General features: G+C 37.7%; 1 protein-coding gene across 3 annotated transcripts in view; it reads left to right on the forward strand.

The window, feature by feature from the left end:
- Nucleotides 1–2,431: 2,431 nt before the first annotated feature.
- U2SURP (U2 snRNP associated SURP domain containing) overlaps nt 2,432–23,447 on the forward strand; it is a 54,992-nt gene continuing 33,976 nt past the window's right edge. The window contains exons 1-10 of one of the 3 annotated variants that reach the window (XM_034996296.1): nt 2,432–2,947; nt 11,003–11,047; nt 13,506–13,637; nt 16,615–16,713; nt 19,070–19,184; nt 19,641–19,774; nt 22,350–22,417; nt 22,990–23,084; nt 23,167–23,202; nt 23,295–23,377. In XM_034996296.1, coding sequence (XP_034852187.1) covers nt 2,447–2,947; nt 11,003–11,047; nt 13,506–13,637; nt 16,615–16,713; nt 19,070–19,184; nt 19,641–19,774; nt 22,350–22,417; nt 22,990–23,084; nt 23,167–23,202; nt 23,295–23,377 — 1,308 coding nt within the window. In that variant the 5' untranslated portion in view covers nt 2,432–2,446. Of the gene's footprint in view, nt 2,948–11,002; nt 11,048–13,505; nt 13,638–16,614; nt 16,714–19,069; nt 19,185–19,640; nt 19,775–22,349; nt 22,418–22,989; nt 23,085–23,166; nt 23,203–23,294; nt 23,378–23,447 lie in introns of those variants that run through there. The other 2 variants (XM_034996307.1, XM_034996316.1) reach the window with 2 other exon arrangements.

Here is a 23,447-nt window from a genome sequence, read left to right on the forward strand (position 1 = left end):
TGGGATCATGACCTGAGCTGAAGGCAGACGCCCAACCATCTGAGCCACCCAGGCGCCCAACTTTCCCATTTTTCAAGAAATGCTGGAAACCTGGAGTATAAAAACATAAAATCTCCCAATTTAAAAATGCTAGCTCAAATTTCAAAGAACAAAAACCTCCCCGGTTGAACCAAACAAAACACCTTTGTGGATTGCATCTGGCACTACTTTGCAAACTCTGTTAACAGAGCTGCAGGGAGAGCCCTTTAAAACAGATGACAGAGACTAGAGAACCAACACATTACAAGGAGACAAAAAGCATCGTTTTAGTGTGATCATAAAAAAGTAATCCTAATTGTAGTAAATTGTAAAATTTTCTTACTATTTATGTGTAGTCCCTTGGCAATACTAATTGTGAATCTAATTAAAAATTCCAGATTCTGTAATATTCCATCTGGATGATTCATGCTGTCATCCTCCTTAATCTGTGGTTTGAGTAATAGGGCCAAGATTTTATGACATATATGTGTTGAGGAGAACTTTGCTTGTAACCGTGATTGAGTTTTTTAAAGTGTACTTAATTAGGCCTTAATAAAGGCCTATGTATTACTTATTGTCAGGTCACATTTGTCTGGCTTTTGTTGGGACTTTACTGATGAAAAAGAAGAGAAAGAAGAAGTCTGTGTTCCTTTATTTCTAACTCTTTAGGGGCAAACATTATTTTTGTGAGAAGTAGAACTTTGGGGATTTGAATGAAAAACATGCATTTTATCTCTTTATAGAAAAGTCAGCCTGCAGCATTGCCAGAACATGACTAGGCACAGCCAGTCCCACTCCTTCTTCCTTCATCTCAGCTGATGATTTCACTTTCTAACCCTAGATTGTAAACAATTAAGGTCTAGTTTGATGAGCATTTTGAGTGGGAAAGTATTAGGTTCCTATGGAAGCAGAAGCAGAGTCTCTCAGGCTTGGTGGGGGAGGGAGGTCTATAAGGCTTCCTGGAGGAAGTGACATCTTCAGTAAGAGCGCAAAATTGATTCGCTTTTCAATTAGAGATCAAGATGAGGGTAGGAGAAGAAGCCCGGAATTGAAAAAGTGTGATAAAACCTGAGACTGGAAATAAATTCAATTGGACTGGAGATTGCAAAGCATCATTCCAATATAATTTCAGTGCATAGCACTTGTCACTTTCTGATCATCTCGTTTGCTTGTTTGTCTGTTCTTCCATCCCCATCTGCTCACACAGAACAGAAGCTGTTAACCTTTACTGAGGGCCTGCCATGGGTCAGATCCCATAATAAGTACTCCCTCTGTCTCCCCCCCAACACCAACCAGCAGACAAAATTTTACTTCTTCAGAGTTGGCTTAAATGTTCCCTTTTCTGTGAAACCTCCCCATCTCTTTATCCAACCCTTACTCTCAGAATTACTTCTTTCAGGGTTTCCACCACTTTGGTCTCTCCTTGCAGCATCCGTTTAATTCTTTTGTTTTTTCCCCCCATTCTTCATTAAGTTTTAAATCATAGGAAGACAGTGATTTTTATTTGTCTCTGTAAACCTCTCAACACTTTGGAAAGGATTTTATACACAAGACGGCACTCAAAAATGAATTAATTAATTAGGGAGAGAAAGTGATGAATCCTTCTTCCTTTCCTGCAGTCCTGAGAGCAATCTTTTAAAACTTTAAGTCTGACATCACAGCCCTACTTAACCCTGTTGGAGGCCACTTTTCATCTCAGACTAGAATTCTAACTCCTAAGCACCCTGCTTACTTTAGGGCCCTCTGTGAACTTGCTCCCACTCATCTCTCCAGTCACGACCCTTTCTATACCTCTTCTAATAAAACTTGACCGCTTATGGTGACTGCACAACGGGCTGTACTGATTCATGTCCCCAGGCTTTTATTTCAACTACTCCCTCTACTTGGAATGCCCTTTCCATTTTCCTTGCCGGCTCAGTTCAGGCATGATCTTCTCAAGCAAGTTTTCCCTCTTTTTTTTTTTTAAGTAGGCTTCATGTCCAGTGTGGAGCCCAACGCCAGGTTTGAACTCACAACCATGAGATTAAGACCTATGCTGAGATCAAGAGTCAGATGCGCTTAACCCACTGAGTCACCCAGCCACCCCAAGTTTTCTTTCTTTGAATACAGATCCTATTAAAAAGGTACTAAGTACAGAAAAACTTACGGTGCTCCCCTCCATTTATGTGATTAAAAATGGAAACACTAACCCATGAAGTGTACTTTTAAATGACACACAGCTTACATGTATGCTGGATTTGGAATACTGTATGATTTTCTCTCATTCTCCCGCTCTCTGCTTGTACCCAGTTTGTAGATACCCTAACAGTCTATCGGATAACTCCATTGCCGGATTCTCAGGTTGGGTCAAATGCTCCTTTTCTCCACTCTCCAGGCACCGTTCTATCTGAAAGTAACTTGAGCAAATTACATGTTTGCCTTTCGCACTATGGCGTTAGCTCCGGAGCTGGCGCAGACACCGTCTTTGGCCGTGGAGCGCAGGACCTCCAGTCACCTCCCTAGCCGACCGGTCCGTGTCTTCTTTAAGGAGCCGTTCCCTCCTCACCCAGCAAATTCAACTGCCTCCCACCTACCAAGGGCGGGCGCTGGGAAAAAAGTGAAATATCAGCCGGCCCTGAAAGCCAGGACAAGGAGATTCTCCAAATTCCCGGACCCACAAGTTCCACGGGCAACCGGAACACCCACGAAACCCAGCGGAGTGCTCTGGGCCGAGGAAATTACTGCCACCGGAAGTCACGTGCCACAGCCCCGCCCCAATTCCCCTATCTCGGCAGTCGACTATTCAGTCTTGCAGGCGCCTCTGGCGGGCTCCGCTGAAATCCACTCTTTCGGCGCTCGACTCGCCCGTGCTGCTGCGGCCGCCGAAGGAGGGGCAAAGCTCAAGATGGCGGACAAAACGCCAGGCGGATCTCAGAAGGCCAGTTCGAAGGTAATTTCTTAGAGGACTTCATAAGTCAGTGAGTTTATCACTGTCATCTGGGGCCTACAGACGCTTCTGGCCAGCGGGAGGAGATTGGGGTGGGATTCCATGTTCTGGTCACGACTGTAGGCCTGGGCCCCGACGCACTGTGGTGCGCAGGTTGAGAGGCCTGGTGTCTTCCTATAGTCCCAGCCTGGATTCGGCTCGAGACTGGCGGGCCCAGGGTGGGTGGCGTGAGTAGTTCGGCCTGCCTTTGGCATTGGAGTGAAGTCAGGGATTTAGATTGAGGTTTGAAGCCGTGAAAACGCGCCCCTGTATTCCTGTTTGTTGATCTCTTGAGGCCGCCGGACAGCACCTGGGAGAGGCGGGAATCGCTTCCCGGTGCTTAAGTGTTTGCCTCTCTTTCCTTGGTTCTTTGGTTTTAGATCTCACACGCTTCCGGTCTCCCTCAGTTTCCCTCTTGCCCTCCAGGGAATAAATAACATCTAGGGCTGCAAGTTGTGAGGGGAGGACCAATGATGGAGGGACGCGGGGTGGGAAGTGCAGAGGCGGGAGCAGCTCTCCTTTGCAGAGCTGCATCGCCAAGGTTAATGCTACGCTCTACACGTGGTCTTATCTCACTTAAGAGGAAGTACAAAATGAGCACTTTTTTTTGAGGGTGCGTTTTCAGGGACTCGGGGTCTCCTTCATCTTCGTGTTGTGTGTTCCACCGAAAAGAGAATTTCCAGAGACTTGGCAGCCACTCAAGATTGTTAAATAGATTTTGAGCTAACAGGGTACCGTGTGTAACTATTGTGAAACCATTGAGCTGTAGAAGTAGTTTAGCAGTAGTTAGGTGGTGGTTAGCATCAGGTCTTTGTTGCCATCTTGGGCCGGTTACTTAATCATTTTTTACTTTTGAGTTTCTCGTCTTGAACACGATATTAAAAGTAATAGATACTGCCCGAAGTAGTTATTAAGCTTTTTGATGCTAATGCAAGAAGCTGTGTAACACTTAAAGGTTTTAGGGACTGTTACATCTTGCGGAGCGTGTATGATTATAAATCGGTTATTAGGAAGTTAAGTTTACGGTGGACTGGGAGAGCCCTGCGTTTAGTTTGTTCTGAGAAACAACCCATTTTATACTTGCTTTATCAGTGTCAGATCATAATCTTTATGACATTTTGTGAATGATGTTCATAGTTTGTAATTAGTAATGTCTTTACCCCTCATCCTTTAATTTTGTAGAAACTATGGGAGAGGGCCCGTTTTGTCTGTTTTACATTCTACTTTTACTCCTTGTTAGTTTCTTCACTCCCCAGTACGTTTCCCGTCGGTGTGGAGCGGAATAGTTGGGTACATCATTCAGGCCACTTCCTCAACAGATTCACAAAAACAGCCCTGCTTGCTGCTGTTAGGGAACTAGTGCTAAAGCTACTACACCCGTAATAATTCGCGTATAAGCTTCACAATTTTAGTTTCTTTCAAAGGAATATTTTAAGTACCTCCTACTTGACGCCTTGGATACATTGAAAACATTTTAATGTATATGTTCAGGCTTCTTTCTAAAATATATTTCTTATGGTTGTGAGTGTGTGGCTGTTCCTGTAAGTAAATTGTTGAATCTTCCAGTAATCTTTTCAGTTTATATATTGCTTTAGATTATCATCAGTTCATGCTATTAAAAGATTCCTTACTGATGTCTGTAAAAGGAGAGGATCTCAGGACTCCAGTGATAATTGATGTGATTTTCTTCATTAATATGGGGGGCTGCATGATGCAGTTAAAGATTATGGATTTTGATAACAAGCAAAAGACATTTGGATTCAAATCCTGAATTGGTAATTGCTTATATTTGTGATAATAAGGCAAATTGCTTAAACTCTCGAGCTTCAGTTTGCTCATTTGTAATATGGATGTAATCTCTTTTTTACAGGGTTGATGTAAGGATTAAATTAATTAATGTTTATAAAGTACATAATAAATCTTAGTTCCCTTCCCCCTCTTCTTTTTCTTCCTAGAGGAATTAAAAAGTAATTACTTTTCAAAATGTTGGATAATTCAAATCCTAAGGTTTAGAATCTGAGTTGTCAGCTATCTTATGACTGCCCACATTGTTGCTTTCTATTTCTCACACAAGTCCAGACTTTATTGGAGAGAGTATCAGATCTTTTTGGCTAATACTGTAGTATTTGGAATTTCTAGCCTTTGATCTCTGTGGTTTGATTTTCTTTCCTCTGGGAGATCAGATGAGTTACCCATTCTGCAATACAGATGGAATGAACAGATTCTTTTGTTTCATGCTCATTCTTTGGTAGTTAAATTCCCATTGATATAGGTTGGGATGCTTGTTAGTCATATTTCTACACATTGAGGAAAAAATGTTAATTTAAAAATGTACAAGGGAATGTAATGTACAGCATGGTGACTATAGTTAATACTGTATTGCATATTTGAAAGTTGCTATGAGAGTTGATCTTGAAAGCTCTCATCACAAGAAAAAAATTTCTGCATGGTGAAATATGTTAACTAGGCTTACTGTGGTGATCATTTCGCGATATATACAGATACTAAATCATTATGTTGTATACCTGAAACTAATACAATTTGTATGTCAGTTGTACTTCAAGAAAAATAAATAAATTAAAAATAAAGCTGGGCTTCCTTGGGCATTTAGTGCTGAATTGGTTAAGGAACTGTTTTGATTGCTGATTAACAAAAGCATTTCATTTCAAAGTAAAATGAGGATACATTCAAGGCTTGTGATCCTTAGGTATTTATTACTGCTTGTGTACATTCTTTTGATGGTACCTGAAGATATGTAAGATTTAAATATGGTAAAATACTCAAGTGAAACACAAATCTTGAAAATTAGGTTCTTCATGGTTTGCTACTTTTAGTTTAGAGTGAAAGTTTGTTATGGTATGATTGTAACTTTATCTTAAAATATAAGGTGGATAGTTTTATGGGTGGATGGAGAGTGAAATTATGAACTTCTGTTTTCTTGATTGGTACTCTTTTTTTTTTTTTGATTGGTACTCTTAGAAACTTGAGTATTTGCAGCGGTGGTGCTTCAGTATGACTCTTGGTATGGTTTTTAAAAATTCCCATCTTATTAGATTGTTTTCTGAAAGTCCAGTTTTTATTTTCTTTTGATTTTATTCCTGAAGCTTTTTTCTTCCTGGAAAGTAAACCTGTGGAACATTCTCATTTGCCTTAGTGGCATATGAAAGAGGGGTTCATGTGGTGTGCAAGTTGAAGACTGCTGCCTCTCTACTACTTTTTCACAAAGATCATTTTTTTAAAATAAGAATAAAAACTTGGCTACAGGATATTAAACTTGAAAATATTAATATTACAAATAACTTGCCTCTTATACTGTTTTTAAGTAGTTTTAATATTTTATTGCAGACCAGCCGTGTGTTAGATATTGTGCTGAAATAACTTCTCAAAAAGCAAGATGCATTTGCCAGTAGCACTCAAGGCTATTTGGTACTGTTAGCTGTCTTTCTTCAGGAGTTAAATTTTTTCACTAGACTTTCCTTAATTTAGATTAACTACAGGATATTCAAAATGTACTTACAACTTTTCATGTATTGGTAGTGTTTGGAATGTAACTTTAAAGATCATTTCAGGTTTGTTTTTTTTTTAATCTTACATAGTACATGGCTTAGTGTTCTATAAGTTTTTTTTCAAGAGGTGGCCCTTGGTTTGCTTTGGAGAGTGGTATTAAGGTAGGTAGCTGCTACTTGTTAGTGTGTGGACAGCAAAGTATGTTGACAGTGGAGTGTAACTTAATTTTGTTGGGTAGGTGCTTGTTCCAGTAGGTTAAGTCAACAAGTATATTGAGGCTCCATCACTTGGCAGATCTTGTGCTTGACTTTGAGGAAGAAAACATTAAATAAGACTATACAAACTGGGCAGTGTGCTGTCTAGTGGAAGAAAAGTCAGCACATAATAGTACAAAGTAGAGGTATCTAAAAGTTTAGAAAGAAGTGACAGCTGGTTAAATGGAGGGTGGGAAGGAGAAGGCTTGAAGAATAGAGGAATTTGAGTTCTTCTGAACAATGAGCAGAGGTTTGAAGGATAGAGATAGGGATATAAAAAGAGATGGGTGAAGTAAAGAAAAATAAATCTGGGAAATGGATTGGTAAGTGATCTCATTTAGTCAGTGCATAGAGCACTTGCATAGGGAATAAAAGTTGCTGAGATGGAAAGATAAGTTTGAGATAAATTGTGGAGATTTTGAGTGCTACGGAGTAAAATTAGAGAGCCATGGAAAATTTGAGGCAGGAAAATCCTTTAGGAAAGAATTCTTGGGGCGTACTTAAGGAAGAATTTGGGAGTGAGGAGGACCATTTGGAAGATTATTGCAGTGCTCCTGATAAATATTGAGGATTGTTGCAGAAATCTCACCTCAGATCTTCTCTGGGAAGCTTTCTTAACTTCTTCCCCACTCCCAATAAGATTTGCCTGCCCCCTCTGCTCTAATGGCCATTGTTTTACTTGACTCTTTTATTAGCTTTATTTTACTTTATATCTTATATCTCTGATGTAAGGCATAGTACCAGTAAATGGTTGAATTAAGGGAAGATCTGGACCACAATTGTGTCTTTAGAAAGGAAGAGTCCCCATTGAAGAGCTGTGATTAGAGGCGGGATGAGCAGAATTTGACTCATGTGATTATGAGGGGATAAAGGAGTCCAGGATGATCCTGTTATCATGCTTGTTGCTGGGTAATACTTATTGAGCAGTTATTATTTGCTAGACACTGTTCTAAGTGCTTTACCTGTTTTTGTCTTTCACAGTAATCCTACGAGGCAGGGTGCTATTCAGCTTTACAGAGGAAAGGAACTAGGGCCAGGGTTACAAAACTGGCAAAGTCCTAAAACCAGGAAGTCTGATTCCAGAATCTGTGCTCTTAAAAGCATTTTACTACTTCCATATTATTAGTGATTGAGAGATACAATCCATTGTCAGAAATAAGGTCAATAGGAGAAACTAGTTTGGAAGGAATTTTAAATATATTGAGTTTGAGGAGCTTGCAGACATTTGGATGAAAATGTCCAGGAGGTAGTTTGAGAACAGATTGGAACCCAGGAGAGGGACTAAGGTTGAAAATCTTTTAAAGAATTAGAAGTCATCTCAGTACAATAAAGGTGTTGATATGCTCCCTGTGGGAGAGATTGTTAAACTTGTGGAGATGTAAGTTGATGCTTTAGAGGACGAGAGGAGAAAGAAGACATTTTAGGAGTCAGTAATGGGAAGGGAAAGCTGATGACACAAAATGGTGTTGGAGGAATGAATGTTCCTGTGGCTAGGTTGCTAACTTGAAAAAAGTTTTTATTCTCAGCCACCAACATATAGGGCCATATAGTATAGTGTAGTTGGCTTAGCTTTTATCTCCTTAGCAGTCACAAGAGTGATCCTTTTTTCTTTTGGATTTTCTTGCCATCCTTCACCACATTGTGCTATCTGCTTTCTCTACCCTGAGATAAATTTGTCTTGTGTCTGCTTCTTTATTGTCTTAAGCTTCCTTTAATTGTGTCCATTCATTTCTTGCTTTTTGGTGTTTTCATATGGATGAAGAATTGTGCTCTAGACTTCAGGAGATCTGTAAGCATCATTAATTTGTTCTTCAGTTAAAAAAACCATAAAAACCAAACCCAAGACAAATAATATAGTCAGGTCTAGGTTAGGAAGAGGGAGAGGTTCAGTTTCTGAAATAGCATTACATTTACTGTTTACTTGGACCACTAGCTTTAGAAGTTGGTTATTTAAAAAATCTTATTAACTACTGTTTGCGTCTCTCAAGCTTAAAGAAGTTCCATTCTGAATGCTGTGTAGTTACAGCTGCAAATCAGTGGAATATGTCTGGTTTGCAGTAGATGTGACCAGTGCCATCTTAGGTTAATTGAAATCAGCTGATGCACCTTCGTAAGCTGTTGCTGTTATTTTTAAATCCTAGAAATGATGATTTGGATGTGGTGGCATAGAAGATTAAAGAAGAAAAGGGTAGCACTGTTTTAGCTGCTCTTGCATGCTTATTCTTCTGGGTGAACTTTAGAATTATTTTTTATTTTTTTATTATTATTATTTTTTTATTCATGAGAGACAGAGAGAGAGAGAGGCAGAGGGAGAAGCAGGCTCCCCGCAGAGCAGGGAGCCCGATGCGGGACTCGATCCCAGGACCCTGGGATCATGACCTGAGCCGAAGGCAGATGCCTAACCATCTGAGCCACCCAGGCACCCCTTTAGAATTATTTTTGGCAGCCCCTGTGCCCCCTTGCAAAGATTTTCCTTTGGGGTATAGAGCTGTTGAATGAAATTGCACTAAATATGTAAATAAATTTGGGTATAATTGACATTGTCTTAATAATGGGTTTTCCAACCCGGCATATGATGAGTCTTTTCAAAAGGTGACTTGAATAACTGACTCCTTCTGTAAAGTTTGTGTTTTCTTCACCTGGGTTGTGTACATTTCTTTTGTTGGTTTCTAGATGCTTTATACTTCTTTTGACTATTGTAAATAGGATATCATTTTTGTTACCTAACAGGTTAATACTAGTATATTGGCAAGCAGTTGATGTTTTTTTTCTCTGTTCAGCGTCTTGACTGAATTTTTTTTTCTTTTCTAAGAGTAGTTATTCTCTTGGATTTTCTCATTTCTTAGTGTGTGCAAATGGGCACATTTCAAACTGTGTCTCAGTGTGTTTCAGAGAATTAAATTTAAATATTAAAAAAATTTCTTCTTCCATACCATCTTGCCTTTTAAGAAAGGTTAGATGGGAGAAGAAAGTGAATGAGGAAGGACACAATAAAAGTTGGAGATAGAAAAAGATGGCTAGAAAGAAAAGTGATGGAAGGTATCTCAGTGCTTAGCTGTCTTGAGCTTATTTTGCTTAGGGCCCAGCATGGTGGAGTTCAGAGGAACAAATCCATTCAGTGCGAAAATCTGACCAGCTGCTCTTAGCCTTAAGTTTAGAGAAGATACATGAAGCAATACTGTGTAGACTTGCATGAGTTTTACTGTATTTACGCTTTTATATATCTTACAAATCCTTAGTTTTCTCTTAAAAATTAATATAATGTCTTGTGCATTTTATTTGAAATCTAGAACTTGGAGCTAGGGTCAGATATTTGTGGTGTTAAGATTCTTGGTTTCACTTTTAACATTTGACTGTACATAAAAATAAGTAAAATCTCACTACCCACAATACCTTGCAAAATAAAAGCAGCTCAATGACAGAGTTAAATTCTGGGACTCCCAAGTAAAAATTTCAGACAGATACCACATGTTATTTAGTTAATAGTCTTGTAGCTTGGCTTCTTTGTCTGCATAGTGAAAAAACAAAATATTGTATGCCATATGTAATTTGATCTGTAGATAATTAAGAAAAAATAAGATGAAATTTTAACAGTTGACATTGTTGAGAAGTGCCATTATTTGAAGACTGAATTTTTTCTGTGCAACCGTCAGCAATAGTGGCATGTTGAATTGGAAGCAGCCTCCTTAAAACAAGTTGTAAATGGTGGCCAGCAGTGGATTTGAAAAAAGCATTTTCTTTTTTTTGAACTCTTTCTGCAGCAGCATTTGTACCTTTTACATTAAGGGTTTATGTGTGGATTTTCTTGTTACTAGAATCTGCTTCTTACATGATTGTGTAGTTGGAGGAAGGAGGGGAAGTTTCTTTGCTGTATAGCAAGAAGTTGCTGCTCTGTCAGTGTTGTGGCAGTAAACTGTGTATCTTATGACTTGGGAAGAGCTTTTGCACGAAAATGCTGTTGTAAAAATAGTGGTTAGGTTTCCAGTCTACAGTTTAAAAAGTTTATGCCTCAAATATATCCTACTCTCATTTGTATCATATTTTGGCATATATGCATTCTGAATTTTAAAGAATTGACTTGCACATTTATTTTGGATCACAATCTTTTTGTAAGTCCTAGATTTCCTTTGGTTTTATTAGCTGAGGAGAAATTGCTACAAGTTTGGGAAGATTAAGTCTATATAACTTGAGACATACTTGTTTTGTTAGCATAATATATTTTTAGATCATTTAAATATTGACTTTTTAATAATTGCAGACCAGATCATCAGATGTTCATTCATCTGGATCTTCAGATGCACATGTGAGTATAAAAGACAATCTTTGTCTTTTTTTTTTTTTTTTTTTTTTTTAGTATTTATTTATTTAAGTAATCTCTACACCCAACATGGGGCCCCAACTCATGTCCTCCCAGATCAGGAGGTGCATGCTCCACAGACTGAGCCAGCCAGGCACCTCTCGTCTTTGTATTTTTTTAAAAAAATATTTTATTTATTAATTTGACAGACAGCGAGAGCAGGAACAGAAGCAGTGGGAGTGGGAAAGGGAGTCAGGCTTCCCACCGAGCAGGGAGCCCGAAGTGGGACTCGATCCCAGGACCCTGGGATCATGACCTGAGCTGAAGGCAGATGCTTAACAACTGAGCCACTCAGGCACCCTCGTCTTTTTTAACATTTAATTTCTCTCTGTATCCCTATATTTATGATTTTACTTGATAAATATTATTGTATTGTATGTGTCTATTTTCTGTCATGTTTTTGCTAGGTGCCCTTTTTTTGTGTGTGTGTTCTATTTGTATAAGTTGATCCCCTCAGACCATATTAGAAACCAAGTATGTATGTATCTTTATTTTTTTATTGTGCTTATAAAGTTCTGTACATATACAAATGTGTATACTTGTATATTGACTATGATTTGCATTGTACACGTTATTTTTTCACTGCACGATATACCTGTTGGAAATCCCTGCAAGTCAGCAGTTAGAGCTCTAATATAGTCTTTCTGCTGCCATTGTAATATCCCACAGGGGAAAGTACACATGATTTTTTTTTTTAAAGATTTTATTTATTTATTTATTTGAGAGAGAATGAGAGAGAGCGCATGAGAGACCCCTCTCTAGGGTCAGAGGGAGAAGCAGACTCCCTGCCGAGCAGGGAGACCGATGCAGGACTCGATCCAGGGACTCCAGGATCATGACCTGAGCCGAAGGCAGTCGCTTGACCAACTGAACCACCCAGGCGCCCAGTACACATGATTTTTAAAGCTATTTCTCTGTTGATGGGCATATACTTGTCGTTTAAAGCTTTTTGACATTTTGAATAATTCTTAAATAAACATTCCTTTACATGTTATTATAGCAGTGCTCAAAGTATGGTTTTCAGACTCTTGGGGGTTACTGAGAATTTTTCATGGGTTTTGTGAGTCAGCTATTTTATAATAATACAAAGACATTTGCCTTTTTCATCATGTTGTCATTTGCATTAATGGTGCAAAAGCAATTGATGGGTGAACTGTTGGCATCCAATATAAATCAAGCTAGTGTTGTCAAAATGTATTAGTAGTCATTGTATTCTTCCCTACCTGGCACAGTAAGGTAAAAATATGCTAGTTTCACTTAAGAATGTTCTTGATGAAGCAGTAAAAATTATTAATATTAAAAATTTTGCCCTGTGGGGCGCCTGGGTGGCTCAGTTGGTTAAGCGACTACCTTCAGCTCAGGTCATGATCCCAGGGTCCTGGGATCGAGTCCCGCATCGGGCTCCCTGCTCTGCGGGGAGCCTGCTTCTCCCTCTCCCACTCCCCCTGCTTGTGTTCCCTCTCCGCTGTGTCTCTCTCTGTCAAATAAATAAATAAAATCTTTAAAAAAAAAAAAATTTTTTTTTGCCCTGTGTATGGGTCTTTTTAATGTTTTGTATGATGAAATGGGAAGTACATATAAGGCACTACCTCTTCTCAAAGTATGCTTGTCTTGAGGAAAGGTACTTGATGGATTATTTAAGTTGAGAAATGAAAACTGGCTCCTTTTTTTTTTTTTTTTTTTAAGATTTTATTTATTTATTTGCCAGAGAGAGAGAGGGAGAGTACAAGCAGGGGGAGTGGCAGGCAGAGGGAGAAGCAGGCTCTCCCTGAAATCATGACATGAGCCAAAGGCAGACGCTTAACCATCTGAGCCACCCAGGTGCCCCAAACTGGCTTGTTTTTTGATGGAATACCATTTTTACTTGAAGGAACAACTGACAAACTGTGGTTAATCAGACTTGGATGTTTGGCAGATAGAAGGAAACAGACCTGTTACTTCAAAGAAAACAGTTACTTTTTTTTTTTTTTTTAAGATTATTTATTTATTTATTTGACAGAGAGACACAGTGAGAGAGGGAACACAAGCAGGGGGAGTGGGAGAGGGAGAAGCAGGCTTCCCGCCGAGCAGGGAGCCTGATGCGGGGCTCGATCCCAGGATCCTGGGATCATGACCTGAGCGGAAGGCAGAGGCTTAACCACTGAGCCACCCAGGCGCCCCGAAAACAGTATTTGTTAATGATATATTTGTTAATGATACAAAATTTGAGCTTTCAAGGTACAAGTTAGAATTATTGAAAACTTTCCCTGTACCAAAAGACTTTTCTGATGAAATCATTGGTGATATTAAGGGATGAGAGTTTTGATAGTGTATAGTGAAATTTGTCACTCTTTGGACATTTGGGTTGTTTGTAGTTTTAGTACTACATCTGTGATTTTAAAAACTTGTTTTACTTTTCCTGAAGATGGATGCATCTGGACCCTCAGATAGTGACGTGCCAAGTCGGACACGACCTAAGAGCCCAAGAAAACATAATTATAGGAATGAGAGTTCCCGTGAAAGCCTTTGTGATTCTCCTCATCAGAATCTCTCAAGAGTAAGTGTTGATAAAGATAAGAAAGGATTAATAATTTTAATCTGTCCTTGATTGAATTTGGTGGTTGAATATTTTGGTTTTATACTGGTTCTTTCATCATGTACTATTTGAAAATAGCATTTTTTTTTTTTTTAAAGATTATTTATTTATTTATTGACGGAGGGAGACACAGTGAGACACAGTGAGAGAGACACAGCAGGGGGAGTGGGAGAGGGAGAAGCAGGCTTCCTGCTGAGCAGGGAGCCCGATGCGGGGCTCGATCCCAGGACGCTGGGATCATGACCTGAGCCGAAGGCAGACGCTTAAGGACTGAGCCACCCAGGCGCCCCTAGCATTATTTTTTGTATCTGGGTTAATGATAAACTCAAGTTCATGTAAGGAAATTTTTTTTTTTTTTTTTTTTTTTTTAGCTTATATGTGAGATAAGATTCATTTAAAATTGAAAATTTTAATTATAAAACCAAGGAGTGTTTTGTATTAAATTTTTTTTTTTTTTAAGATTTTATTTATTTATTCATGAGAGACAGAGAGAGAGAGGCAGAGGGAGAAGCAGGCTCCCAAGGAGCAGGGAGCCCGATGCGGGACTTGATCCCAGGACCCTGGGATCATGACCTGAGCCGAAGGCAGTCGCTTAACCAACTGAGCCACCCAGGCGCCCTGTTTTGTTTTTTTTTTTAAAGATTTTATATATTTATTTGACAGAGACACAGTGAGAGAGGGGACATAAGCAGGGGGAGCGGGAGAGGTAGAGGCAGGTTTCTTGCAGAGCAGGGAGCCTGATGCGCGGGATTCGATCCCAGGACCTTGCGATCATGACCTGAGCTGAAGGCAGACGCTTAATGACTGAGGCACCCAGCGCCCCTAAAGTGGTTTTTAAAAAAAAAAAAAGATTTTATTTATTTATTTGCCAGAGAGCACGTGGGAGAGAGAGAGAGAGAGAGAGAGAGAGAAAGAGAAAGAGTACAAGTAGGGGGAGTGGCAGGCAGAGGGAGAAGCAGGCTCTCTGTTGAGCAAGGAGCTCGATATGGGACTCGATCGCAGAAGTCTGGGATCATGACCTGAGCCGAAGGCAGACGCTTAACCGACTGAGCCACCCAGGCATCCCTGGATATAAAATGGTTAAGGGTCAGATTATTGTTCCTCCCTTGTACCAAACATTTACTGAATCAAATACCACATGCCAGTCACTGGAAATAAATAGATGGGTAAAATGCAGTTCTTGCTCTTGGAGAGCTTATAGTCTCACCATGGGAAGTAAACAGAGGTAGGTATTATTCACTCTGATTAGTGTGCCCAGGGCAGTATGAGAACAGAGAGGGAGCATTTTTTTTTTTTTTTAAAGATTTTATTTATTTATTTGAGAGAGAGAGAATGAGAGACAGAGAGCACGAGAGGGAAGAGGGCAGAGGGGGAAGCAGACCCCCCGCTGAGCAGGGAGCCCGATGTGGGATCTGGGACTCGATCCCCGGGACTCCAGGATCATGACCTGAGCCGAAGGCAGTTGCTTAACCAACTGAGCCACCCAGGCGCCCAAGAGGGAGCATCTTTATTATGTGTATCTGCAAAGCGTTCTCATGCTCTTTTAGTCTTTTTTCTAGTTTTTCTATTTCATATAATTTTTCTTGTTATTAAACTTGGGGAATTAATAAATTAATAAAAATTAAATTTGGAAATATAGAGAAGGCAGTCATCACCAGCCAGTATTAACATTGGTAACACTTTATTTTTATTGTTTAATATTCTAAGCATAAATATATTTTTACTTTGCTGAGATCCATTTTACAGGAATACATTTTAAAATACTCTGTTTTCAGTTCTAATTTTTTTAATTTTAGCAAAAATTCTGTGGAACTTTTTAATGGATGATTATATTTCTTTGTGTAGACATTCTATAATTCCCTTAACCATTTTTCTCTGTGGTGTGTAGGTTTAGCTCTTAGGATATAAATAAAATTTGAGCCCTTCTGATTTTGTTTTGTAAAATTATGTTTTTCATTGAATTTATATGTAATTTTACCATTTGTTTAAACTTTTAAAATTAAAACCAAAGATGCTTTACTTTGAATCTATTCCTGAAACCTCATTTGACTTTTGGGTTATAAACTTTTATTTTTTCAAAGTGATTTTAATGTAACTTTAAAATAATTTGTAGCAGTATTACTCTTCTATTCTGCTTCTTTCAGGGGCAAGCCTATTTATAACCAGGGGATTGATAAAGTCTAATTTGTAATTGGTTAACTTCTCATTTTGGTAGGCAAGAGCGAAACCTTCGGATTTCAATTACAGATTAATATTTTAGGTCGTATTTAATAGACATTACTGTCTTTTAAGTTTATGAATCAAAATCTAACATTTAAATGAATAACTGAACAACTAAAGATCTGTAGATGATTTTACTTCTGCTGTAACCTGAAATACTATTATTATGTTCCTAAACATCAGTATTATTGATGAAGAATGAGTTTATTTACTGAATTATAGAAGGAAGTGATGTGATTTGTAGGACCTGAAATGGAGGTTATAGATGGTATTTAGATTTCTGCTACTGAACTTTGGAAATATATGCTGCCTTCTCCCATTTGAATGTTTTCCCTCACTGCTTCTTTTGCTCAGAACCATCTGTACTTTTTCTCAACTGCTTTTATTCTTGCTGCCAGCAAGTCGATTGAATGAGTTCTAAGCCTTGGCATCTCTCTCTGCTTTTTCACTTTTTTTTTTTTTTTAAAGAAAATGGCTTTTTTATGTTATTGACCTTGAATTAGCAAGTGAAGACATTCCTTAAGGAATACTTAAATCAGAATCAAGCCCATGGTAGGCACTTGATGCTTAAGAGTAGCCTCAGCTTTTCTGCTTTATGGTGAAATTTCTTTTTAAAAGTCATCTAATCTGACGACTTGGTTATCAGTTAAGCTGTACCAGTTGAGTTAGATAGTATTAAGAATGTATGTAAAGGTATGCTTTTTATTTCTTTTCATAGCCTCTTCTAGAAAACAAACTGAAAGCATTCAGTATTGGAAAAATGAGTACAGCTAAGCGAACTTTAAGTAAGAAGGAACAAGAAGAATTAAAGAAAAAGGTAATATTTAAATTGTATTTTGAGTTATCCTTGGAAATGTGTCTAAATAAGTGTATGGGCAGTAGGGAAATGCTTTTCAAAGATTCTTGACCGGGATATTTTCAGCTCCCACCACCAAGTCACATCTGTAACACAAGGTATATTTAGAGGTTTGTATCCCTGTTCCCGCCACTGCTTCTTCTATGTAAGATTTAGTTATTTTCTGGCCTCTTCTTTTTGTATAAGCAAGTGTGTAAATATATATTGTACTCCTCTCTCTTAAGTGATCAGTAATAGGCTATATACAGTGTGCTTTTCTCCATCTTGCTTTTTACACTTAACATTATATCTCAGAGATTACTGCAGGTATAATGAGATAGTCTTTGTTTTGTTTTTAAAGATTTTATTTATTTATTTGACAGAGAGAGACACAGTGAGAGAGGGAACACAAGCAGGGGGAGTGGGAGAGGGAGAAGCAGGCTTCCCGTGGAGCAGGGAGCCCAATGCGGGGCTCGATCCCAGGACCCTGGGATCATGACCTGAGCCGAAGGCAGACGTTTAACGACTGAGCCACCCAGGCGCCCCTATTCCTTGTTTTTTTAAATAGCTGTGTAGACATACAGTAGTTATTCACTAAAATTCTGTTGAGGGCATTTTTGTTTTGGTCTTTTGCCGTTTCAGATTGTGCTGTTAATGGATAGTGTTATGCATATAGTTTTTTTGCTAGTTTATCTTTGGGATATATTCCTGTAGGTGAGATTACTGGATTGAATGGTAAATGCATAAATGTAGCTCTGTTGGATATTGTCAAATTGCTCTCTATAAGGGCAGGGACATTTCACATCTCTCTCATTAATGTACGAGAGGTTGTTTCCCTATAGCCTTGCCAACAGAGGATGTTTTTGAAGTTTTGCCAATCTGCTCAGTGAAAAATGGTATCTCAGTGTAGTTTTAAATTTGCATTTCTCTTGTAAGTAAGGTTGAAAAAGCTTACTTTACTTTTACGTTTTGTGTAAAAGGTTACACAAAAGCTTTTGAGTTTGTTTCTGTGAGCTGTCTTCTTACATCTAAACCAATTTTTCTAGAAATTAGTAGTTTATCTCTATTTTTTAGAAACTTTGCATATTAAGTATATTAACACTGTCTATGACACAAGGTGCAGTGTTTTTTCCCAGTGTGTCGATTGTCTTTTTATTTTGCTTCTGGTGTTTTTTCCATCCAGAAACTGTTTATTGTTATGTAATCAGATTTATCAGTCTGTCTTTATGATTTCTAGTTTTCAGTGTTTTTCTTACTCCCAGCTTGTAAAGGAATTTCCTCATGTTTTTTCTTTTTCTTTTTTAAAATACTTTATTTGTTTATTTGACAGAGAGAGAGACAGAGAGGGAACACAAGCAGGGGGATTGGGAGAGGGAGAAGCAGGCTTCCCGCTGAGCAGAGAGCCCGATGTGGGCCTCGATCTCAGGACTCTTGTGATCATGACCCGAGCTGAAGGCAGACGCTTAACGACTGAGCCACTCAGACTCTCTCTTTCTTTTTTTTTTTTTTAAGATTTTATTTATTTATTTATTTATTTGAGAGAGAGAGAGAGAGAGAGAGAGAGAGAGAGAAACAGCATGAGAGGGGAGAGGGTCAGAGGGAGAAGCAGGCTCCCCGCTGAGCCACCCAGGCATCCCTTAAATAGTTTCATTTAAAAAAAAATTAAATATGATTCATTTGCAGTTTCTCCTGGTATATGATGTGAAGAATTGGTTCACTTTTGTCTTTTTTTCAAATAGTTATCCCGACATCATTCATTGAAAAGTTGATCTATTCTCCATTGATTTGAGATGCTTCTTTTATTGAATACTAAATTTCCAAGTGTTACTGGATTTATTTCTCTGTTTTCTGTTCTGTTCCATTGGCCTTCTATGCATACATGTTTTGGGGACATTGTGAAGAGTTATAATTGAAATTGTCAAGGTTCTTTGGAGCTTTTTTTCTAATGCCAGCTGTGGAGTTATTGCTGCTTCATCTTCTAATACTCATGTCTGTGGTTTGTGAAGGAAATCTTTATAATCACTGAATTAAATCATCATGCTTTGGAAACATCAAAAACATTAATAGGATAGTGTATTTTGACTCTTAATGTCTCTAAATTTACTTAGTGGATCCAGAATTTCTAGTTCCACAAATTGCCAGTAGAGGATCAAAGTCTTAGTTTCAATGTTAATTAGTATCTAATATCTACTAAAGATTAGATATTACCTATTAGGACTGCCAAACCTGCTTTTGCTAGCGAAGAGAAAGGTTTTGTTTACATTATTCCTTAATGAATTTCGCCCTATGTACAATAATATTTTTCATATGAAGTAGTAGTATTTTCATGTGTATTTAGGAAGATGAAAAGGCAGCTGCTGAGATTTATGAGGAATTTCTTGCCGCTTTTGAAGGAAGTGATGGTAATAAAGTGAAGACATTTGTGCGTGGAGGTGTTGTTAATGCAGCTAAAGGTTAGTGTGAATATTATAGTCCTTGAGCAAACCCCAAAAGTCTTGGTAGAATAATTGTAGGTAATTATGAAAGATGTTTGGTGGCTTTGAATGTCACATTTCCTTTCTACCAGCACCCTCTAGTGTTGATATTAATTATTAATTAGCAGCTTAAATGGCCAGATGTGGATTAATCATAAATTGGAGCCAAATAAATTTAAAAAATAGTACCTTTCAACGTTGAATACAGCATAACACTTTGCAAAAATTTTAATATGTTTCATAGTTTTACTATAAAATGACTAGTATTTTGGAGAGTAAGGTGGTAATAGGAATTTAACTTCATATTTTGTCAGTAGTGATATATCTTAGTGCTAAAAGCATTTTACTAATTTATGTTTATTTTCAAATAAAAAATCAAATAATATGAAATTATTTTTGAAAATTAGTTTTGAAACTTACTATTTTAAATTTCAGAGGAACATGAAACAGATGAAAAAAGAGGTAAAATTTATAAGCCATCTTCAAGATTTGCAGATCAGAAAAATCCTCCAAATCAGTCATCCAATGAAAGACCACCATCTCTTCTTGTGATAGAAACCAAAAAACCTGTAAGTCATACCCAAATAAGTGACTTTTTATGTTCCGAGATGATACTGCCAATGATATTTCACTACTTCCACTGTAAGCAGGACTTTGGTTTCTTGTTTTTAATTATTTTGGGAGTAGATGTTGAGTTTTGGTGTTTAGTTTATAATTAGAGTAGGACATGTAGACAGTGTTTTTTTTATGTTCTTTGAGCAATGAACCTTTGGTGTTGTTATATTCATAGTATACTACAAGTAAAAAGTTGACTATATTTTAGGTGTAAATATAAAATAATGGGATTGTCTTTTTAAGCAATTCTGAACTGAGGTATTTAAATAATAGCAGCAAGTGTAGTGGCAGTTACCTTGGAAGACTGTATGTATTCCAGTAATGTATCTTTTGCCTAGAACATTTTTGGAATTAATTTGGAATTACCGTCAACTAGTGGTACTTTCTTTTAAATATTCTCAGTGTTAGAAAATTTATTTTTTGATGGGATTTTTCATGGGGTTGGAAGGTAGATGTGGGTCATGTCATTTGGAGCCACACTTGAAGAAGTATGATTTCACTGAACGGTGAGACTGACTTTTCAAATAGCTCTGAAAGCAGTGCAATGGAAAAAAGCAGTTTTCTTGAGATGTAATGCACATACCCTAAAATTTACTCTTTTAAAGTACACAATTAGTTTTTAAAATGTATTCACAGTTATGCAACAATCACTAATCTCTAATTTCAGAACATTTTTATTACCCCAAAAAGAAACCTGACACCTACTTTTAGTCATGCCCTAGCCCTGGCAACCACTAATCTACTTTTTGTCTGTTTGGATTTGCCTGTTTAGGACATTTCATGCAGATGGAATCATACAACATGTGGCCTTTTGTTTCTGGCTTCTTTACTTAGCATAATATTTCAAGGTTCATCTGTATTCCAGCACATACTGATACTTCATTCTTTTTTATAGTTGAATAATATTCTATTTTATGGGTATAGCACATACTGTTTATCCATCTATTACTTGATACTTGGGTTGTCTCCACTTTTTAGCCATTATGAGTAGTGTTGCTACACATTTGTGCGTAGGCTTTTTTTATGGACTTGTGCATTCAGTTCTCTCATATATACCTAGAAGTGGAATTGCTGGGTCATATGGCAACTATTTGTTTAACCTTTTAAGAAACTGCCAAAACTCTTTTCTAGATTAGCTGTACCATTTTACAGTCCCATCAGCATTGTATGAGGGTTCTAATTTTAACACGTTTTTACCAACACTTGTTAAAATTGTCTTTTTTTTTTCTTTTAGATTTATTTATTTGACAGAGAGAAGGAGAGAGAGAGAGCACAAGTAGGCAGTGGCAGGCAGAGGGAGAGGGAGACGCAGGCTGTCTGCTGAGCAGGGAGCCCGATTCGGGGCTCAATCCCTGGATCCTGGGATTCATGACCTGAGCCAAGGGCAGCTGCTTAACCGACTGAGCCACCCAGACGCCCCTAAAATTGTCTATTTTTAAAATTGTAGTCATCTTAGTGGGTGTGAAGTTGTACCTAATTGTGGTTTTGATTTGCACTTCCCTAATGATGTGGAGCATCTTTTTTATGTGTTTATCATCCATTTGTAGTCTTCTGTGGAGAAACGTCTTTCAGATCCTTGGCGCATTTTTTAATTGGTCTATTTGTTGTCTTTTCATTGTTAAGTTGTAAGAGTATTTTACACTTCCTGGAGTCAAGTCTTTTATCAGCTATGTGATTTGCACATGTTTTCTCCCATTCTCTGCGTTGTCTTTGTCCTTTATTGATAGTACCCTTTGAAACACAAAAGTTTTTAATTGTGATGAAGTAGAATTTATCAGCTTTTTCTTAGGTCACTTGTGCTTTTGATGTCATATCTAAGAAGCCATTGCCTCATTCAAAAGTCGTGAAGATTTATTCCTATGTTTTTCTCTTAGAGTTTTATAGTTTTAGTGGTTAAATTTAGGTATGTGAGCCATTTGAGTTAATTTTTGTGTGTGGTGTGAAGAAGAGGTCCAACTTCACTTTTTCTTGCATGTGGATATTCACTTGTTCTCGCACTATTTGTGAAAAAAGACTTATTTTTCCCCATTGAATTATTTTGGCACTTTTAAGAGAGGGATTTCAAAAGCAGTTTTAAAAGAGGAGTTCCAAAGATGTTACTGATTATTTCAATAATTCATGGTCCTCCTAAGGTGACTGTTTTGAAGAAGTGCATTTTTTTGGTAGTTGCTCATGGCAGTTACTTGGCAGTTCAGTTACTTTATGTTCATTAGTTTTGCTCCCTGTTGCCCTCACAACAGTATTCAGGCCTAAGTATCACAGGCTTTTGGAAGATAAAGTTTGTGGTTCCTTTACTTTAAGACCACTGCTTGTCATTTTCTTTAATTGCTTTAATAATCAAATTGTTAAATTCTTAATTCCAGAGATCAGGAAGGAAGTGTAGTGAGAACAGAAGCATTCTTTTTAATTTGAATAATTAGAACATAATTGGCACTAAAATAAAAATTACTTAAAATGATCTGATTATTGAACCATTAGTTTTGTTTTACCGTGTTTTGTTTGAAGTATAACTTGTCATATCCTTCATAGCCGCTGAAGAAAGGGGAGAAAGAAAAGAAAAAAAGCAATTTGGAACTCTTCAAAGAAGAATTGAAACAGTAAGTTTTATAGTGTGGAGAATGGCTGTCATAGGTATATTGAGCTGATACGTACAGATGCAGGTATGAAGAACGTAGTGTCCTGGTTATCACTAACTGCCTTACCTATGATGAGGTTGTTTTAAGTATGATAGTGATTTTTTTTTAGGGTATGCTTGAAGATGATTTAGCATTTCATCCAGCATCTAGGTTGGTAGCATAATATGGATGCAATTCAATTGATTTATCTAATGTCCGGAGTCCTGTTTGCAGTGGAAACAATGTAGTCACTGAGATAGGGGTGAGGAGTGAGCAGACTTAACCAAGAAAGGACAAATTCATTGGTTTTGATGTTGGATTTCCTCCTCACCTTAGAAGTGAGCTTCGTACTCTAATGCTTGCATTGGACATGTCAGAAATTTGCTTATGACTGTTATAGCTGAGGAACTCTCTAATCTTGGTTGTTAGTACTGGCATTTAATTACTCACAAATATTTCAAGTTATATGAACATAGTACCTGGATAAACTGTATTAATAAATGTGAATGAACAACTTTTGCCTCGTTATTAGTGATTATAAATATTTTCAACAGAATTCAGGAAGAGCGTGATGAGAGACATAAAACAAAAGGCAGGTTAAGCCGATTTGAGCCTCCTCAGTCAGATTCTGATGGTCAGCGTCGTTCTAGTAAGTGGCATTTATTTTAATGTTTATATTGTGATTAACTATTCTAAAAACTAAGAATTGTTTTCTTTTTCCCCTTTTAAAGTGGATGCGCCTTCAAGAAGAAATAGATCATCTGGTGGTAATACAGTTTTTTGCTTTTTTTAATTAATAGAAATTTTTCAAACTTTGTATTATGCAGGTTATAATTTTTTTTTCCCCTCTTTATCCTAGTTCTTGATGATTATGCACCTGGCTCACATGATGTAGGGGATCCAAGCACTACTAATTTATATCTTGGAAACATTAATCCACAGGTAATATTAGAAGAGTTAGGTGAACGTTGGCTCATATTCTTTATAATTATGGAAGAAAATTGCTTTGTCA

Source organism: Mirounga leonina, unplaced genomic scaffold, assembly GCF_011800145.1.
Source record: "Mirounga leonina isolate KUSES-001 unplaced genomic scaffold, KU_Mleo_1.0 Mir_115, whole genome shotgun sequence".
Classification (NCBI taxonomy): domain Eukaryota; kingdom Metazoa; phylum Chordata; class Mammalia; order Carnivora; family Phocidae; genus Mirounga; species Mirounga leonina.